The sequence below is a fragment of the Belonocnema kinseyi genome, chromosome 4, assembly GCF_010883055.1.
Source record: "Belonocnema kinseyi isolate 2016_QV_RU_SX_M_011 chromosome 4, B_treatae_v1, whole genome shotgun sequence".
NCBI classification, from domain to species: Eukaryota; Metazoa; Arthropoda; class Insecta; order Hymenoptera; family Cynipidae; genus Belonocnema; species Belonocnema kinseyi.
In genome coordinates, this window is record NC_046660.1 from 3600969 (window position 1) to 3620137 (window position 19169).

Here is a 19169-nt window from a genome sequence, read left to right on the forward strand (position 1 = left end):
TGCCCAGCCTATCTTTATGGCAAGTTGATGCATTCGTCTTTTGGTCTTATGATCAGCCGTTGGTTTTGTTTTACGGTTCGCATCGGCCAAAGCTCTCGTTGCGGTACAATTTGTAAATTAAAAATTTAATTAAATAAATTAAATTAAATTAATAAATTAAATTACATTTTAGTGCACGCTTATACAGTCCTGATGGACTTCTAACTGTCACGGTTCGAATTACTCCGTCTGAACCTGGATTGATTGCCATGATTCGACCAAGTTTCCAAATCATAGGTGGTATGTTATCTTTCTTGACAACGACTAGAGTGCCAATTTTGACATTGTCCTGGTTTGAAGACGTCTACCATTTACAGCGTGCTATCTGTTCATTCAGATACTCCTTGTGCCAACTGTCCCAGAATTGGTGACGCATTTGTTGGGCTAATTCCCAGCAGGATAGTCTGTTAACTGAAACATTACGCAAGGCTGCTTGTGGAAGGATGGTCAGAGGGGTTCCAATCAAAAAATAACATCGGGTTAAAGGAAGTAGATCGTCTGGATGAGAAGACAGAGGTGTCAAAGGGCGTGACTTGATGATTGCTTCAATCTCGACGACATAAGTATGCAGTTGTTCATACGTTAAATGCGAGGTACCTGAAACTCTTGTAAAATGTGTTTTAAATGATTTTACCTCAGCTTCCCATAGACCTCCAAAGTGGGGAGCTGTGGTTGGAATAAAATGCCAGGAAATCCCATTTTTGACGAAAAATGATTGCATTCCTTTGTCATTTTCAATAGATTGGATCGTCTTATGAAGTTTGCGCAATTCTTTATTCGCGCCTACAAAATTAGTAGCGTTATCTGAGGATATAGACTGCGATCTTCCTCGTGGAGCAAAAAATCGTTTCATACAAGCCAGAAGGCTCCGGTCGTCAAGTCACTCGCCAATTCTAAATGAACTGCCTTAGTGGCCTGACATAAAAAAAGCGAAATAAGTTTTGACTTTCGTGACATTCCGGTGACATCTTCCCTTGATAAAAAGGGTCCACAATTATCCACACCTACATTAACAAATGGTCGAGAGAATGACACTCTATTTTGTGGCAAATTCCCCATAATACGAGTATATTCAGTTTCGCGAGGCTTCGCTCTAAAGCACTTCACGCATTGTCGGATGACATGTCTTGCCCTATTGCGACCGTCGATTGGCCAAAAGGTTTCGTGCACGCTATACGAGGTATGTTCAAAAAGTAAGGTGACTTTTCAATCTTCGCGGGCTACGTACATTCAAGTTTTAAATTTTTTGTTTTTTTTTGTGTTGGTACACTCGTCACGATCATATGTTCACAGTTTTGACTATATAGCTCGTGTTGTACTTCTGACAGAGGCGTAAAAGGTTAGAAGGGTTTGGTGTGCTCGGCGATTTTCTTCTTTCGAAAAAAATGGAGCAAAGAGTTTGCATTAAATTTTGTGTGAAAAATGGAATCCAGTGCTCTAAAACTCTTTGAAATGTTGACAGTTGCATACGGTGAGTCTACTCTGAGTAAGAAAAATGTGTATAAGTGGTACAAGCTGTTCCAAGAAGGCCGAGAGGATGTCGAAGACAAACCTCGCCCTGAACGTCCCAGCACGTCAATAACAGATGAAAACGCTCAAGCAGTGGAAGAAATGGTGTTGAAAAATTCCTGAATTACCATCAGAGAAGTTGTACGGTCAATAAGGAGTATTGCCTTCAAGTTATGCGCCGTTTGCGAGAGGCGATACGCAAAAAACGTCCGGAACTTTGGAAAAACAATTCGTGGCTTTTGCATCATGATAATGATAATTCACCGTTTCTTGTGAAAGATTTTCTGACCAAAAACAGCACCACAGTCATGCCTCAGCCTTCATATTCACCGGATTTTGCCCCCAGTGACTTTTTTTTTCCAAAAACTGAAGATACCCATGAAAGGACATCAATTTTCAACGATTGAGGAGATAAAAACTGCGTCGCTGAAAGAACTCAAGGCTATACCACAAAATGATTATCAGAAGTGCTTCGATGATTGGAAAAAGCGTTGGCACAAGTGTATTATATTGGAAGGGGATTACTTTGAAGGGGACAACATAAATATTAAGGAATAAATGAATATTTTTTGAGAAAACCATAAAGTCACCTTATTTTTTGAACACACCTCGTACAACGACGCGTTGATTCCGGCATGCATAAGCTTTTCATGTTCTTCGCGGATTAATAGTTTTGTGATAGGATGATTTTTTGGAAGGATTATGGGGTGCTTTTGAGGTTCCGGTAGATCAGCGTGAGTTAGTCTACGTCCGACCTTGAGAAGACTGGATTCGAGAAAAGGGTTTAAATTTAGAAGGCTGCTTTTTGAATTGACTGGTAATTTTCGAGACAATAAATGCAATTCCTTTGGAAAGGCTTCTGCTTGTGTAATTTTAATTATCTTTTGAAAGGCGATTTTATATTCTTCTGTGGAAATGTTTTCAATTTTTTGACAGTTTTGTCCTCGATTCTTAAATTATGAATGAATTTAAGACAGTTAGCTAAAACGACTGTGAGCTTTTTAGAGTTGCTGAATCGTCTGAGGATTTCATTCTCCTCTTGATTTTCTTTAATAAAAATTAGTAGGGAATAAGTTGAGGGAGTTTTAGTTTCCGGAATTTCCTTTTCATGGAAGGAAAATTGAGGCCAGGTACTGTAATCATGACTTAACGAATAAGGGCCCTGTCACCAATTCGTGTTTGTTAGGAATTCTTGAGGACCTTGTCCTCGCGAAATCGTATCAGCAGGTTTGTCTAAAGTATGCACGTGACGCCAATGTTGAGAGCGAGTTGCTGCCTAAATTTCAGCAACTCTGTTTTCCACAAAAGTTTCTAAAGTGTGAGAGGGCACGTTAATCCAATTGAGTACGATGGTTGAGTCAGACCAGAAATGAACTTTGTCGATTTTAAATGGAAATGCCTTAAATGTGGTAGTGTACAATTTCACTAGAAGTTTGGCTGCGCATAAATCAAGTCTAGGTAAGGAGGTCGGTTTTAAAGAAGCGACTCGAGATTTGAAAAAAATCAGAGCACTGCGATACCTGCCCTACCTATCAGTAGATCTCAAGTAAAGGCAGGCCCCGTATGCCTTTTCACTGGCATCGCAGAATCCATGCAATTGGATTTGCGCTATGCCTGGAGTTGAAATGAAACGACTAAATTTTACCTCATTGAGAAACTGCAATTGTTCTTTATACTTGATCCAAAATTCATGAATGTCTTGAGGTACAGGACTGTCCCACGTAAGTTGAATTTTCCAAAGATGTTAGATCAAGATTTTTAATAAAACGACGACTGGACCGAGTAGACCTAATGGATCGAAAAGCTTTGACATTTGTGATAAAATGGAGCGCTTTGTTGCTAGCTCTTTTGAATTAGGAAAATTTACTGTATGAAAAATACAATCATTTGCAGCGTCCCAATGGATCCCTAAAGACTTTACACTTTCAATAGAGTTTAAGGACATGAAAGTCTTCGCATTTTCTGTAGAAAAATGTTGTGTTAATTCAGTATCGTTTGAACCCCATTTCCGCAAATTAAAACCAACTCTCTCTTGAGAAGACTGATTAAATCATTTTGAAGGTTGATAGCTTCTTTGAAAGTCTGTGTACCTGTGAGAAGGTCATCAACATAGAAATCTTGTTTCAAAACTGCTGATGCGATTGGAAATGATTTACGTTCGTCCTCGGCTAACTGATGGAGAGTCCAAATCGCGAGAAATGGAGGGCAAGTAGTCCCAAAAGTCACTGTACTTAGGCTGTAAATTTTTATTGATTCTTGTGGCGAATCACGCCACAAGATCTTTTGGAAAAGGCTATCTTTTTGTGATACTCTTACTTGCCTATACATCTGCTCGATTTCAGCAGTAAGAGCGTAATGAAAACATCAAAAGCGTGTAATTATTGAAAACAAATCTTCCTGTATGGTTGGACCAACCATTAAGGAGTCATTTAAGGCAATGCCGGAAGATGTTTTAGCAGACCCATCAAATGTGACACTAACCTTTGTGGTGAGACTAGATGTTTTTACCACTGCATGATGTGGAAGGTAGAAACCGTGATCGATCGGTTCATAATCTGAAACCTGAGTCATGTGTAAATCTTTGAGATACCCGTGAAAACATTCGATGTATTGTTCTTTGAGAAAGGGATCTTTCTCAAATTTTTGCTAAAGGGAATGGAGACGTTGCAAGGCTATGTTTTTAGAGTTTCCTAGGGACTCTTTTTTTTTTATTAAAAGGAAGACTTAGACAATAACGACCATCCTTGGTTCTTTGTATATTTTTCTTAAAATGTGCTTCGCAGGCTAATTCTTCGCTTGATTTTACATTTGAGCTTGAGTCTGCTCCTAAGTCCCAGAGAATAGGCAGCTCTTGAAATTTAATTAAATTACAAGTGACTTTAGACGTCAATTTTGAAAAACGAGGCTTTGAAATACGATCAGCAATGATCCAACCAAGTAGAGTTTTTTGATACATGGCTGGTTGCCCTTTAATTTGAACTTGACCTAAACGTAATGGTTGATAGAAATACTCTGCCCCTATTAGAAGGTCTATGTCGGCTGGTTTGTAAAATTCGGGATCAGCTAGAATAACACCTTGCGGAATTTGAAATTGATTTTTATCGAGGGGTTTTCTGCACCTTTTAGTTGAATATCGACGCTCTTCTTTTACAGAGCTAAGAATTCCGCGCATTTTTCAGTGATGGAATTGCACTGAGAACAAAAATCTAAGAGAACGCGACAAGATTGAAATTTGCCTTCGCTATTAAAAATGTCAACCATTGCGGTACCTAAAATGACCTGAGAGGTGACTTGACCTTAAAAGCTTAATAGTTGCTGAGGAGAAGGCTCGGGTATTCAGTTTCTCTTTAATGAAATAAACAAGAAGAGTGTCCCATAATTTTTCTTCATCGACGAGAGATTTAATAGATCTGACTTTTGCTTTTGTGGAGTAAATATAGGGTTTATAGGCTGAATTGATTTTTTTAAATATACGGCTAAACTCAAAATGTTAATGTATTTAAAATCTTAGATTACGAGGTATTTCGAAGCTTATGTCGAAACTCTGACATGATGGGGTTTTTCGAAACTCGCATTCGGATTCAGCATCCCCAAAACATATAATAAACATGGCCTGACCCCGCAGTCGAAAAAAAGTATGATGAGGGTTTTTGAGGTTATGTCAGAATCCTTACGTGCTGGGGGTTTTTGGACCTGAGATTCGAGTTCGGCGACCCCAAAAACATATAATAAACAATATAATAAACGCGCTGGAATCTGAAAATATTAATTTTTCTCTATTCAACGCCTCGCAATATTGCCGCATGTTGGTCATTGTCTTATTTGTGGGAAGCTTGCCGAAACCTTGCGATGCAAGCTTCCGAAGCTTGCATGGCAAGATTTAGGCAAGCTTGCTGCAAACTCTTGTACTATCTGGGTATATATATTTTCGGATATACTTACAATTAATCTGTCGTTGGAAGTTATTCCGCTTATAATACAATTAAAATTGTGCACACAATGCGGCGGATTCGAACGCATAAACATAAGCACGCAAGTAGATTGTCTTAACCACCACACTATCACACGAGTTGCGATCTGTAAAATAATCTCGAAATGCATTTTTAACTGAGAGGTGGCGCGACATTTTGAAAAGGAATGTTTTTTAGGTGATGCAATTTTTTTAAGTAGTGAATTTTTCTAAAAACATTATGCAATTCTTCAAACAATTACTAATTGTTCATTTTCAAAATATCTGAAAATTGAGCCAAAAATTCCACTTTTATCAAATTGGTATCCTATGCTACTTTTTGTTAGAATAATTATATAATTTTGATACTCTTTTCTTATTTTTAACAAATTTCTGTTTCATGTTTACAAAAATATGTTTAAAATCGTTATTTCTGAATTAAACATAATATGGAATGATTTTGAGGAGGAAAAAATGCTGTTAGATACGTCATGTCATTGTTTAAAGAATTTGTATTCGTTCATGCAGTTTTCTATTACAATATGTGGATCAATAACATAATATGCAATACACCAAACCTCGCTTTCAGTCACCCTGTTCTCAGCCTTTCTAGAACTGCTGGCTCACGCAGTTTCTCAGGGAAGTAGGGCGAAATCAGTTGCGACATATATATTCCAATTGGAAACAAATCAGGCGGCTGTCACTGTATACGTTTCTGTCTCCTTGAAATCAGTTCAAGGCCATTTGACGAAGGCAACCCCCGACACTTGACTGAAAGCGAGAGTTTGGTGCACATAGATTTATCTTCGTGTATATATTTTAATAAATATTTTTTTGTGTTTTCCAGTATGTCATCTTCATATTCACAAAAGACTTTTAAATTCCATAGTGTAATATAAGCTAAATCCATTTTATATGCAGTCTAATTACAACGCTGATCACAAAATATTACTTTTGGACCGCCGGCATGCTTTCCTTCATATGAAAAGTAGTAAACTCCTTCTTGGTAATAATATAGAATAATAGGAAGCGACTGTATAATTGTAGCAGTGTGGTATAGTGGCAATAGACTAGATTGTTTCTACTACTATGACTGTTGGCAAAATTCTCCAAGTTCGTGGCGCCACCTCAGTGTCATATTATAAACCAAAATTTATGCATTATAAGCATCGTCAATCAGAGGGCCCTTTGTGTGTACAATGTTCGATGTTCACGAAACGTCGGCAAAAAATTCGTAGTTTTTTACATGAGTAAAATCCGAAATATCTCTTTTATCAAAATGAATCATCGTGAAAGCATTAAATCTATTATTAAGGAACTCTACGGGGAGAGTATTCTTACTAAAACCAAAAAAAGATTGTTTCCATTTCTACAATGATCCCATAACACGTCTTTTGTTTGAGATTGTGACTGCAGAGTTTTTGAGTAATTCATTATTGTTTTTGTTTACCATTTTTTTCATGTAGCGCCGACACAGTGCTATATTATAAAGTACAATATATGTATTTTTTTAGTTTGATTATCACTCCCTTAATATACCTAAAACGCGTGACTACCTGAATTTATTTAAAAAAATTACTTGTACATATATTTCAATTTTTCCTGGCATTAGTTTAAAAGGTGAATTGAAAAATTAAATGCAATTTTTTTAAAATACGAAAGTAAGCTCACGCTAACGCGCGCGCATGGTAGACTAGTCTTTTTTGTATCTAAAAACTGGTTTCTATAGTTTGTTACTACTTGTAGTAAGTACGGTTCTTGATCCTCATTACTCGTTAATAAGCAGTTAAAGACCGATTTTAATTTAACACATATTTCCGCAGTATCATTTTCTACTGTTAAATGTTTCCTGTTAAAGATTGTTTAAACAGATAGAAATTTATTAAGCATTCAAAAAAATGTATCAAAGTTATGTAGTTATTCAACAAAACCTGACATAGGATACTAATTTGAAATGAAAGTTAATATTTCTGGTTCAATTTTAGAAATTTTAAAAATGGACGATAAATATTTTTTTGCATAATTATATAATAATATAAAGATATACAATTTTTAGATTGATCCAGAGTTCTCGTGATATTTATTTAAATAACACGTTCGTTCCGTAACACTGCTCCGACCCAAGTTGCTGATCAATCTTTCTATCAGTCACCCCAAGTGAAGATCCTCACAAAGTCGTTATATGAGGTTCCCCACTGGATTCCATTAGTGTCCAAGCTCTTTTGTTTCAGGCGTGATTTACTCCACTAACAATCTTTTTATTGACTATTTGCCGATATACTTTTCTGTCCTGGCATACTTCTCTAGCTTTATTTGCGTCCATGCATTTTTTCATGCACACGGAGAAAAATAGAAGGTCTGTTGCGCCATATAAATGTGCAGACAGACCATATTGCAGGGTCAACTATAGGACAGCCCTTGAAGATTGCCAAAGCGACTATCTCTAGAAGGTTAAAACGAGAGGTCCAAATCGACAAACTCAGAAAGTCGACTCGATCGTTTCGGGCCGTCGTCTCAGTCATCTGAAACTGGCAGACCCGATCATTCTGAAGGGTCGATTTGTACATCTCGGATGGTCGAACTGGTTGTCTCAGACATTCCACTCAATCGTATCGGACGGTCGATTATCGCAGCGGGTCGTTTCGAAAATCTAAATTAGCATTCCGATAATAATATTTAATAAAAAATTACTAATTAGTTTAAAAATAGTTGCAAATGTAATTAATGGGAAAAAAGTTATGAATTTAATTTCAACGCTTTTTATCCAAATTAGTATTTTTTACATTCTCATCAGAGAATGTATTAGATTTGTGTAAAATATGACACCCCCCCCCCCCCCAGTTTTTGTCAAATGTCCACATTTTAAGACCCCCTGAATCCGAAAAACAGGTTTTTACAAATGTGTCTGTCTGTCTGTGAAAACGATAACTTTTGAAAAAATTAATCTGTTAGATTGCCCTTTGGTACACTTCTTTAGTGTCCTAAACTAAACTTCATGTTCGTTAGCCAGCGATTTTGGATGAAAATTCAAAAAGTGGGCACATTTTGAACATTTTTAAGACCACTTTTTCAAAAGTTCAAAAATTCTTTGTACGTTTATTCATAGAATTCAAAAAATTTAACAATTTATCTCAATGACTTTTTTTGAAAAATAAAAAATTACTAGAGTTATAGTATTTTCAAAATCCAGAAAAACAAACTAAAATGAGCAATTTATGCCAAGCAACGCATGATCCGAAAAAAAGTCTGCAGAAGAAAAACATTGTTTTTTAAAAACCCTACAAGATTATGATTACAACTTTTTCAATTTGGTCGAAAAGTCGAAAATTCTAAATTTGATCGTACAAAAAATGTTTGAAACCACATTTTTTCAAGATGTAAGAATTCTATGCACGGTTGTTCATATTACTTCAAAACTTAAACAATTTATTCTTCTGATTTTTTTTATAAAAAGAAAATTATCAGAGTTAGAGCATTTTCAAAAGCCAAAAAAACAAACTAAAATGAACATTTTAAGCCAAGCAACGCATGATATGAAAAAAAGTCATGACAAGAAAAACTTTGCTTTCTGAAAGCCCTACAAGAGTATGATAACAACTTTTTTAATTTGGTCTAAAAGTTGAAAATTCCAAATTTGATCGTACCAAAAATGTTTGAAACCACATTTTTCCATGATTTAAAAATTCTATGTACGGTTGTTCATAGTACTCAGAAACTCAAACAATTCATCCCCATGACTTTTCTCTATAAAAAAAATGATTAGAGTTAGAGCATTTTGAAAATCGAAAAAAACAAATTAAAATGAAAATTTTAAGCCAAAAAGAACTGCAAATTAAGAATGAATCACTTTTTGATGTAAGCTAGGAGAAAAAATGAGCCAAAACTTGCTCATCCAAAAAAGAGCGATAATTTTTGATAGGACAGTTACTTTTTGCTTTAGTCGTAAAAAATAACATTCTAAATAAAAATATTAAATTTGTTTGAAAAACCGACACAAGGTATGAACTTAAATTACCAGACAAAAGTTGTTCGCCTAAAAATAATCGATAAATTTGTTATTAATTATTTTTCAATAGGACGAGTAGATTTTCTTTTAATCGTAAAACATAAGATTAAAAATTAAAAAATTAGCTTTTTGGAAAAAGCAAAGAAAAGAGGAAAGAGGACATAGGTTCCTGCATTAGACCCAATGCAGATGCGCAGTAGTTTTTATTTAATTGTAAAAAACAACATGAAGTGCCGATTCCACCATCTATGATTAAATTTTAATAATTAATTAACTTAGGTTAATCAGCAGATTGCGTTCCATCAATTTTTAAAACATGATTAAAGAAGTCTAATCGTCGATCGACTTAACCGGCCATTTTTGGCTGGTTAGCGAGTTAATCGGCGATTAAAGGGAGTCAACATAACGTCAAAGTTGAAGTTTAAGTATAGTGTGAAATATTAATCGAATTTATAACGATATTTTGTACTCACACAACTTATATTCAATTTCAGTCGATAACTAATTCCTGTCAATTTATTTGGAAACGATGTGCATAAACTAAAACACGTCACCGCTAATCGTTCGTGAGCAGACGAGGTATATTTTTAGCGCGAATACAAGTTCCAAATCAGCCAATCAAAATCACCATTACAACATAAACACGCAGAAACTAGACTTATTGCGAACAGAGCATACGGTTGACTAAACAGAGTTTAAAAATTCGTGGTGGAACGCGCCACCAGTTAATCGTGATTAAAACGCTGATTAAAAGATAATCATGGATTTAATCACAACTGGTGGAATCGGCCCTAAAAATAAAAAAATTATAAAAACAAGGAAATATGAATTAGTGTGATTCAATTTTTATGCATATTATGAATTGTAATTATATACATTTATTGAAATGATACATGTTTCATAGCAGCTTAGAATAAAATTTAAAGCAAAATAAGAAATAAATACAAAAAAAATCATGATAAATACAATTTGCTTTTTATTTTTCAATTTTTTAATAAGCAATCCCTGTCAGAGTTACATAAAAAATGTATTATAATTGATAAAAAGTGTTGTTAGAAAAGTTGACAGGTTGGACAAAATCAAGTGCGAAGCACGAGATACGTGATGAGAATGTGTTCGTTAAAGCCAAAAGAGCTTCAACAAAATAGAGTTCAAAATCACAAAATTAGAGTGGTGGATGTTTTGAGTCTTAATTTTAAAATTTTTCCGCAAAAATGTGCGAAAAAATAAAGACCGAGCGCGTGGCACGAGGTAAATAACATAAATAAATAAATTAGAAATATAATTGTAATTGTAATTTAATTTGGATCACATTTAAAGGCTTCGTTCAACCTTAAGCTAAAGAGTGATACTAAAAGTTCAATACTTAAATACTGAATTACAACACTTCAACGTTTACAAACGTCACTATCCAGTTGATTTTCTTCTTTGTGATTCGTCCCATAAATATTCCCTAGAACAACAATAAATCATCAATTAGCATAACAATAATTAAATACGTTTTTTTATTTAAATTAAAGTAAAGTTTTTAAGGTAGAAATTCAAATGTTTTTGAAAAAAGTCGATTTTTAAATCTGGAAAGATGAACCTGCAACAAAAAAGAGAATTTTCAATAAAAAATTATTAATTTTAAGCAAGATTCTCAAACAAAAAGTTAAAATATCAAAAAGAACAAAATAATTTTCTGCCCCAAAAGACGAATTTTTTAACCAAATATATGAATTTTGAACCAAATAGTTGAACTTTTAACCAAAAAGTTCAATTTTGAACAAAGGAGATTCACAGAAAGGAACAAAATGTAATCTTAACAGTGGTTTCAGAGTAAACTTTACCTGTTAAAACTGTATTGAATCTTGTTTTGTTTCGTTGCAAAACAATTCAACTTTATCTACTTGAAAATTACCTGCAACAAAAATTCAATTCGGTTCTGTCTGTGTTAGTATTTTTGTACAAAAAAGTTTAACATAGTATAAGAATTTTTAACTTTCTGAATGCACAGGATAAAGTTTCAGCCAAACATGGAATATTTAAATTTTTGGATTAAAAAATAATAATTTCAACGATAAAAATGGATTTTCAACAAAGTTGTGAAATATTTAAGCAAACAGATAAATTTTCGGCAACTTTTTAACAAAATACATAATCTTTTAGCAAAATTATTTAATTTTAAAGCCGAAAAGAGAAATTATCTACAAAAAGTTTAATTTCCAAGACACAAAATATGATTGTTAAACTAAAAAGTATACTTTTCAAGACATAAAGATTAATTTTCTACGGAACAGTAGAATTTTTACGAATAAAGTTGATTAAAAATAAAATGCTTAAATCTTCAATCAAATATTTTTAAACAAAGAAATATAGTTTCAAGAAAAGAAATGCATTTTTAACAAGATTCTAATTATAAAAGTAGAACTATCAACGAATAAGGATAATTTTCTACCAAAAAGTTGAATTTACGACAAAGAAAATTAATGTTCTGTCAAACATACAACTTTCCAACTTATTCAATATACATGATAAAGTTTTAACCAAACATGGAATAGTTACATTTTCCGATAAACCAAATTTTAACAATAAAAACGAATTATTAACAAAGTTTCATTTTTGGCTAAATAATTTAATTTTCAAGGCAAAAGATCAAATATTCTACAAAGTAGTAGAATTTTTACCATAAAAGTTTATTTTTAATGAAACATTAACATTTTCAATCAAAAATTTGAATTTTCAACTAAAAAAGCAAATTTTTTCACTAAATAGTTTAATTTTCACCTGAAATAGATCAATTTGCTACCAAAAATAAAATAGTTTAACTGTCATTGTAAAAGATTTACTTTCAACCCGGCATAAAACGAATTTCCATAAAAATGGTTAAATTTTCATCCAAAGAAATCAATTTTCAACTAAAGAAATGAAATCTTAGCAAAGCAGTTGCGTTCTCAACCAAATGCTAGAATGTTTAGTCAATCGAACTGAATTGTGAACCAAGAATATAATAGTAGCCTGTTCAACAGAAAAAAAAATAAAATAAAATAAAAAATAACTTTTACCCAATAAGTTGGATTGTCTTACTATATTTAATTTTTTACACCCCCCCCCCCCCCCCCCCCCCAACCCCTTAAAATTTGCAACCTTCTTCATGGAAAGTCCCGCCAAATGTATCCCCAAAAGAGAAGTTTTAATAAAAATGTTTAATTTTCTACCAAAGATATGAATTTTCTGCTAAAATTATAAATCAAAAAACAAATAAATTTGTAAGAAATTACATAAATTTTGAACCGTACAGTTAAGTTTTTAACCTAAAGATGAAGTTTCTATGAAAAATTGAATTTTTAATTAAATATTAGTTAAATTTTAGTTAAAACGTTTACTTTTTGACCTTAAAAATAAAATATCAACAAATTACATACATTTTGAACCAAATAGTAGAATTTTTCAATTGAGGTTAATTTTTTACCCAAAAAGACAAATTTTTTAAACACTGCATACATTTTAAATTAAGCAGTTGAGTTTCTAAACTAAAATATTTTCTTTAAATCACACATAAAAAAGGTAAATTGATATTTCGAAGAATTAATTTTTCATTGTAGGAAATTATTTTTAATAATAAAAAAAAAAAAATATTCTACAAAAAGTTAAATTTTCCATAAAATATTTGACTTTTAAACCAAACTGCTGAATATTAAAGATTAATTTTCTTTCAGTCTTATATATAACGATGTAAAGAAATATAAATGAAGTGGAGCCGTCCCTGATAATTAATATATTGTGCAATGACCTTGGCCCTGCTAAGGCGTCCCTACACCAATCTCATGGCTCTCAAGAGTGGAAGGATGTTAGACTTAAAAATATAGGTTTACTTTTAAATCAGTGAATAAAATTCAAGTTTATTTTTAGTTATGTATGGTAAAATATTATTATTACTATTACTTACATAAAAAAGGTACTTACAGAATAAGGTAGTTTAATTCAATCCTCAAAAGATGCCCGCACTTTACACATGAATACTATAGGGTAAAAACTTTCTTTTCTTGACGGATAGCAATACTGTATGGTGGTCAGGTGACCTTTAAATTTTCACGCGCATGATTGACGCGCAAAATTCAAGCAATTGGCCATACGCGAGGGCTCAGCTGTTCCTTCGTGGATGGTCGAAATGTTTACCCTCTAACTTCAATCATCCATTATTCTCTGTGCTGACTCTCGTGTTTCTGTGGCTTCTTATTTATCTTCTAATTAGGGCTTAATTCACACATTCTAACCGCTCTTTTCGCGGTCTACCTCTGGGCATGCTGTCATTCACTTTACCTGGATACAGTTATTTCTTTAGTCGTTCATTTGGCATTCTCTCAACATGCTCACAACGTGGATTTGAGAGTAATCAGTTTGAATAGATTTCACTTATTGAGACGGATAAAGATAGATTGCTTTCCCCTTGATTCCGAGACTTGCACTAGAAATAATATAGGCTTTAATCTGCAGCTTTAAACCTAAAAATAGATATAATGTAGATGTCGCAAAATTAACTTTTAACAATATTAGGTAAAAACTGGAGAATTAGGAATTCAATAAAGTTCATAGAGAGATAGCTATGTGTAGGATTTTTCACAAGTAAAATTAAATAAAAAATGTCTGCAAGCTATTTATATTAAGCGATTTAGAGCGCAGAGTGTCGTGAAATTCTACCGCACACACGTCAGAAGAAAAGCCCTGGCGGATTATTATTAATTGGCGTTGTCTTTAAAAATCGCACAAGAAAGAATGAAGTAACATAATATATTTATGAAATATCAGTTTCCATGTAACTTCTTCACTCAGTGTTTATAGATATGGCATATATACTGCTAACAACTACTTTTCTTTTTGCAGATTCCTCGCTATTTGGTGGCCATTGAAATGTCAAATTACCAAGAGGCGAGCTCGATTGATGATTGTAGTAATATGGTTCATTGCGCTAACAACGACTTTGCCTTGGCTCTTATTCTTCGATCTAGTGGCAATATACGGTGACCAGCATCCAGATTTGAGATTGTGCATTGAGATGTGGCCTCGTCCACAAGATGGATCTCTGTTCTTCCTGGTTGGTAACTTGATGCTCTGTTACGTACTGCCCATGCTATTGATATCAATTTGTTACATTCTGATATGGATAAGGGTCTGGAAAAGACACATTCCTTCAGATACGAAAGATGCACAGATGGAAAGAATGCAGCAAAAATCCAGGGTGAAAGTTGTTAAAATGTTAGTTGTGGTAGTGATACTATTTTTACTCTCCTGGTTGCCACTTTACGTTATCTTTACTAGAATTAAATTAGGTGGCGACATTGCTGAATGGGAGGATGAAATTTTACCGATTGCAACGCCTATCGCTCAGTGGTTGGGATCAAGCAACTCTTGTATTAATCCTATATTGTACGCATTTTTCAACAAGAAGTACCGACGTGGATTCATGGCAATATTAAAAAGTGGTAGATGCTGTGGTAAATTGAGATACTATGAGACGGTAGCCATAATGTCATCTTCTACGAGCATGAGGAAGTCATCTTATTATGTTAACAACAACAACAACAACAACAACAACAATAATAACAATAACAATAACAATAATAATGGCTCTACTAGACGCAACTTTCACCACCATGGACCTCCCGTTCATCAAGATAGTAACGTTTCGTATATTTTTAATCACAGTGGAGTTTAAATTAACCACTGAGGCAAGTACCGCACGCACATAACTTGATACATTGCATTTGATGCTCGAGGTAAAATGCCTCAAAAATCAGCCGTGATTGGCTGCTCAAATGCGCGGGGTTTTCGCACAGAGATAGCCGGCGCGAGTCTTTAAGGATCAGCAATGATTAATCGATTGATGCTCGTGCCGGAAAAAGGTGTTAAAGCGATAACGTGCTCTACCGTACACTTATCCAAGTTTTTGATTTAAAGCATCACATGAACATGCAAAGACCATTCTCTGAAGAAATTGTGTACATTACAGAAAAACAATATCAATAGGTATTAAATACCAATGCAAACAAACACACATTCACTCGCACAAAATCGAATGCTTTCTAAATATTGTTGAAAAAGTAAAGAAAAAGCTCAACACCATTGAACACGTTACGAATATACGAATACACAGAACGTCTAAAGTATGTATCTGAGTTTGCAGATTATGCATTAACTACCATGAAATCGCCCTGTTACGTTTCAGGATACAGTGATAAGTTTACGCACTCTTTCAGTTCTTTGGTTTAATTATAAATACATATTTAAATTGCGCGCATTAAAGTTTCTAAGGATATCATTATTTGGCTATGAAAGAACTCATTTGTCGAAAGCACTCTCCTCAAATTGAGTGTAAAACGATGTGTTATATTGCAGAGCGTTGAATTATGCAGACAGAAAAGACACAAAATATTGAAACATAGTAGCATGATTTTTACTTAGGAATATTTTGCTTGCTCTATTCAAATTTGGATATATACAATATAATTGGCAGTTGCTACGGGCATTTACATATAAAGTACACGGAAAATTAATGCATATTAAAATCCACCTTTTTTTCTTCTGTTATTGGCATCTTTTTTAAAGAAAATTATTACAGTCGAGTCAAATATGAAATAGTGTTTTCAAAATCGTCAAGGACAGACATACGCTTTCTGTATTGTACAATAATATTTTATTTTACTTATTAATGAGAAGCTGATGGCAAAAGTCGATTGTAAAAAAAATTTCGGAGGAATAGTTGACTAAGGCATTTTTGGACAGAAACTAGTTAAAAATAAAAAAGAAAACCGAGAATTATATTGTGTATTGTAATTTAATGGTATAATGTAACGATGTGATACAACACATCTTTAGTTCTATTGTATTAATATATTATGATACAGGAGGCAACTTTCGTTTTTCTTGTTTCTATATAACTTATTTTTGCTCCCGACGATTTTATAACCATCTTTTACCATCAGCCACTATAATATAAACTCAACGACCATGTTTACTATTCGAAGGCATGCATTTTGTTATACATTTTTACTTAGTCTCTGCTCTTTCAGTTTACCTATCATTAAGGCAGCTGTGCTCAAATATTTGAACCCGTAGCGAATAATTATAAATTTCAAATAATAACTGTATTAGGATGACCCAAAAATGTACATTTTAGAATTTTCAAACGGCAAATTCTCCAAAGCGCTTTCTCGCGAAAAAGTAAGTACATATTTTTTTATTTTAAAAAATGTTTATTATCGATAATCAAACAAAGAGTTTAACACCTAAAACGTATACTTTTTTTAATTCTATTTTGTTGAAGAAATCATAAGTCACATTAACAAAGTTATAAAAACATTTTGATACATCTCGGAAGTTGCATAAAACTCCAATATTTTTAGACATGTTTGGAGCGTCAGACATGATCGTTTAAATTGAAATTTTCAAGAAGGATGTTTGAGATTATTGAGAATAGGTTTATAAAAAAGATGTTGATTATTTTTTAATTTATATTGCAGTTTTCAAACAATTAAAAGAATGAAGATTTTTCCGTAACAGCAGCGTTACTTTAATTCATGGCAATTACATTGAATTTAAAGTGGCTGATTATTTACGGGCTTACGATTTTCAGATGCAAATTCATAAAGCTCCCTGTCCAATCCTGTAGCCCAGCGCGTTTTTCAGATTCTTGTCGCACTTTCTCGAAAGCCCAACAATTTTTTCACGCTACCGGATCCCTAGGTGAGTAATTGACTCCCCTGAGTTAAATGGCAAAGTAATAACACTAAAACTGTCGCCTGGGTCAAACCTCAGCACTCTCTACAGAGTTTTCTACCACTATTCTAAAGAATACAAAGTACTCGCTTACCGACAAAAGATTATGATTTTCTTTTTAAGAAAAAAAAATTTATTTGCTTCCGTGAGAGAACGATGCAGTGAACACGCTGATCTAAAATTCAAAATATACATTTCTGGGCCACCCTAATCACTATCTGTAAGAAAAAATTCAAGGAAATTCTATAGATTAAGATATCAACTGCCTGCATAAATCTTGTCTCTTTTTGTGTGGTATTCCGTGCAATTATTGTACTTTGTTTTAGTTAAGTTTTAAGAATTTAATAAATTTTCCTTGACCATAGAACGCGTTTCTTGTGTACCCCTCTCCAAATGCTCCTCTATCCCCAGTTAATCATTCTACGCCTTATCAAGCTCGAGAAACGTTCCTCTAACCCGAAATAATCACTTTCTACTGCAAGATTGTTACGCATTCAAATTTTTCAGTTCGTTCTCATGAAAAGTGGTGCGAGAAATAAATGGTGTAAATAACGAAATACAGTGCTGTATCAAAAAATAAACCAGATTTTTATTATTGACAGGCTTCTAGTAGCACTATACAGTCTGACTAGGGTGACACATATCTTATCCATACACACTAACTATGCAGAAGAAAAGAAATATAGTTTCTTTCAATCATATATTGGTTGGACAAACTTTTTCTTTTTACAGCAAAATATTGGGATCGTGGAGCGATAGGTTCACATAAAATTGCTCTTCATCCGTTTTACTACAATTTTCAAATTTGTTAATTATTTTTTTAATTTTAAGTATTCATTGATTCAATGAGAATACTGTGGAATATGTGTTGAATATCTTCGCAGTTTACATAAACATTTAATAAACAGAGTTTTTTTTGGAAATTGCAGCTAGATTTCAATCAATAATCTCCCTTCAATTCCTTTCCAACTCCTTCCAACTGCTTTTCCGATCGCGATATTCATCTTATTATTATAATTAAAAAATAAAACGACTTTCGTCTGCTGCTTTATCAGTATAGTACCTGGCTCCTTCTCGTACCTGAAAATTAGCAAAAAATATGCTTGTTAATTTAATTAATAAATTTGGAGTAACAAAATCTTTTTCATAATAATAGAATGGCCTTTTGTAAATATTTTGAGATCAGATTTAAAATAAACCTAAGCTAGTGTCAGTATTTTCTCCATTTTGTAGTAGAAACTTAATTAAAACATGGTGTCTTTCACCACAGGTATGTATTGATTATTCTTCGTTTATACCATGCAATCGTAAAGTATTTGTACGTGATCCAGAGATTATTAATTCCATTCCAGGAGGTTCGTGGATCACTGTTTCCGTAATGTTGTTTTCCGCTTCTGAAAAAGTGCGATGATGTTCTCGATCCAAGGAATTCATGTGCCTCTGATGCTGCTGCTTTTGATCCATAATAAACCGATAACGTTTCTCACGGCTAGTTAATTCTTGAGTAGGATGCGCCGTTGCTGAAGATTGAAGAGTTGATAAGATGTGACGCTTCGCACGATTTCTTTTTGATGGCTTGTTACGCCTGCCCAAGTTTTGTTTATGTAAATCCTCATTTTCTCGGCTGTTGATATGTTGATGAAAAGACTTTAAAGAATCCTCGTAGCCACTATAATTTATTTATATTTTATGCGAGTTATCTATTGAATTGTTAAAATATATTTTTATTAAGTTTTATTTGAAAGGTTACACTACTGACTTGCTACTTTCGCCACTTGATGGACTGTACGAATTACTGCAATGACATGCGCGTCCAACTATACCGGAGTCTTGACCGCTAGAGTATAAAGATGTAGCTAATGTTTCAAATCTCATAGGGTGTTTTCCTATAGGAGCTCCACCAGGAGT

At 33.5% G+C, this 19169-nt stretch overlaps 2 protein-coding genes across 3 annotated transcripts in view; one reads left to right on the forward strand and one right to left on the reverse strand.

Moving 5' to 3' along the window:
* Window positions 1–18146, forward strand: part of LOC117170696 (neuropeptide SIFamide receptor) — an 89361-nt gene extending 71215 nt beyond the window's left edge. Inside the window, exon 3 of the mRNA XM_033357673.1 lies at window positions 14370–18146. Coding sequence (XP_033213564.1) covers window positions 14370–15201 — 832 coding nt within the window. The 3' untranslated portion in view covers window positions 15202–18146. The remainder of the gene's footprint in view (window positions 1–14369) is intronic.
* Window positions 17829–19169, reverse strand: part of LOC117170695 (cadherin-89D) — a 52972-nt gene continuing 51631 nt past the window's right edge. For both annotated transcript variants that reach the window (XM_033357671.1, XM_033357672.1), the window contains exons 20-22: window positions 19021–19169; window positions 18560–18930; window positions 17829–18341 (exon numbers count right to left, since the gene is read on the reverse strand). The exon at window positions 19021–19169 is cut by the window's right edge and continues 1 nt beyond it. In XM_033357671.1, coding sequence (XP_033213562.1) covers window positions 18313–18341; window positions 18560–18930; window positions 19021–19169 — 549 coding nt within the window. In that variant the 3' untranslated portion in view covers window positions 17829–18312. The remainder of the gene's footprint in view (window positions 18342–18559; window positions 18931–19020) is intronic.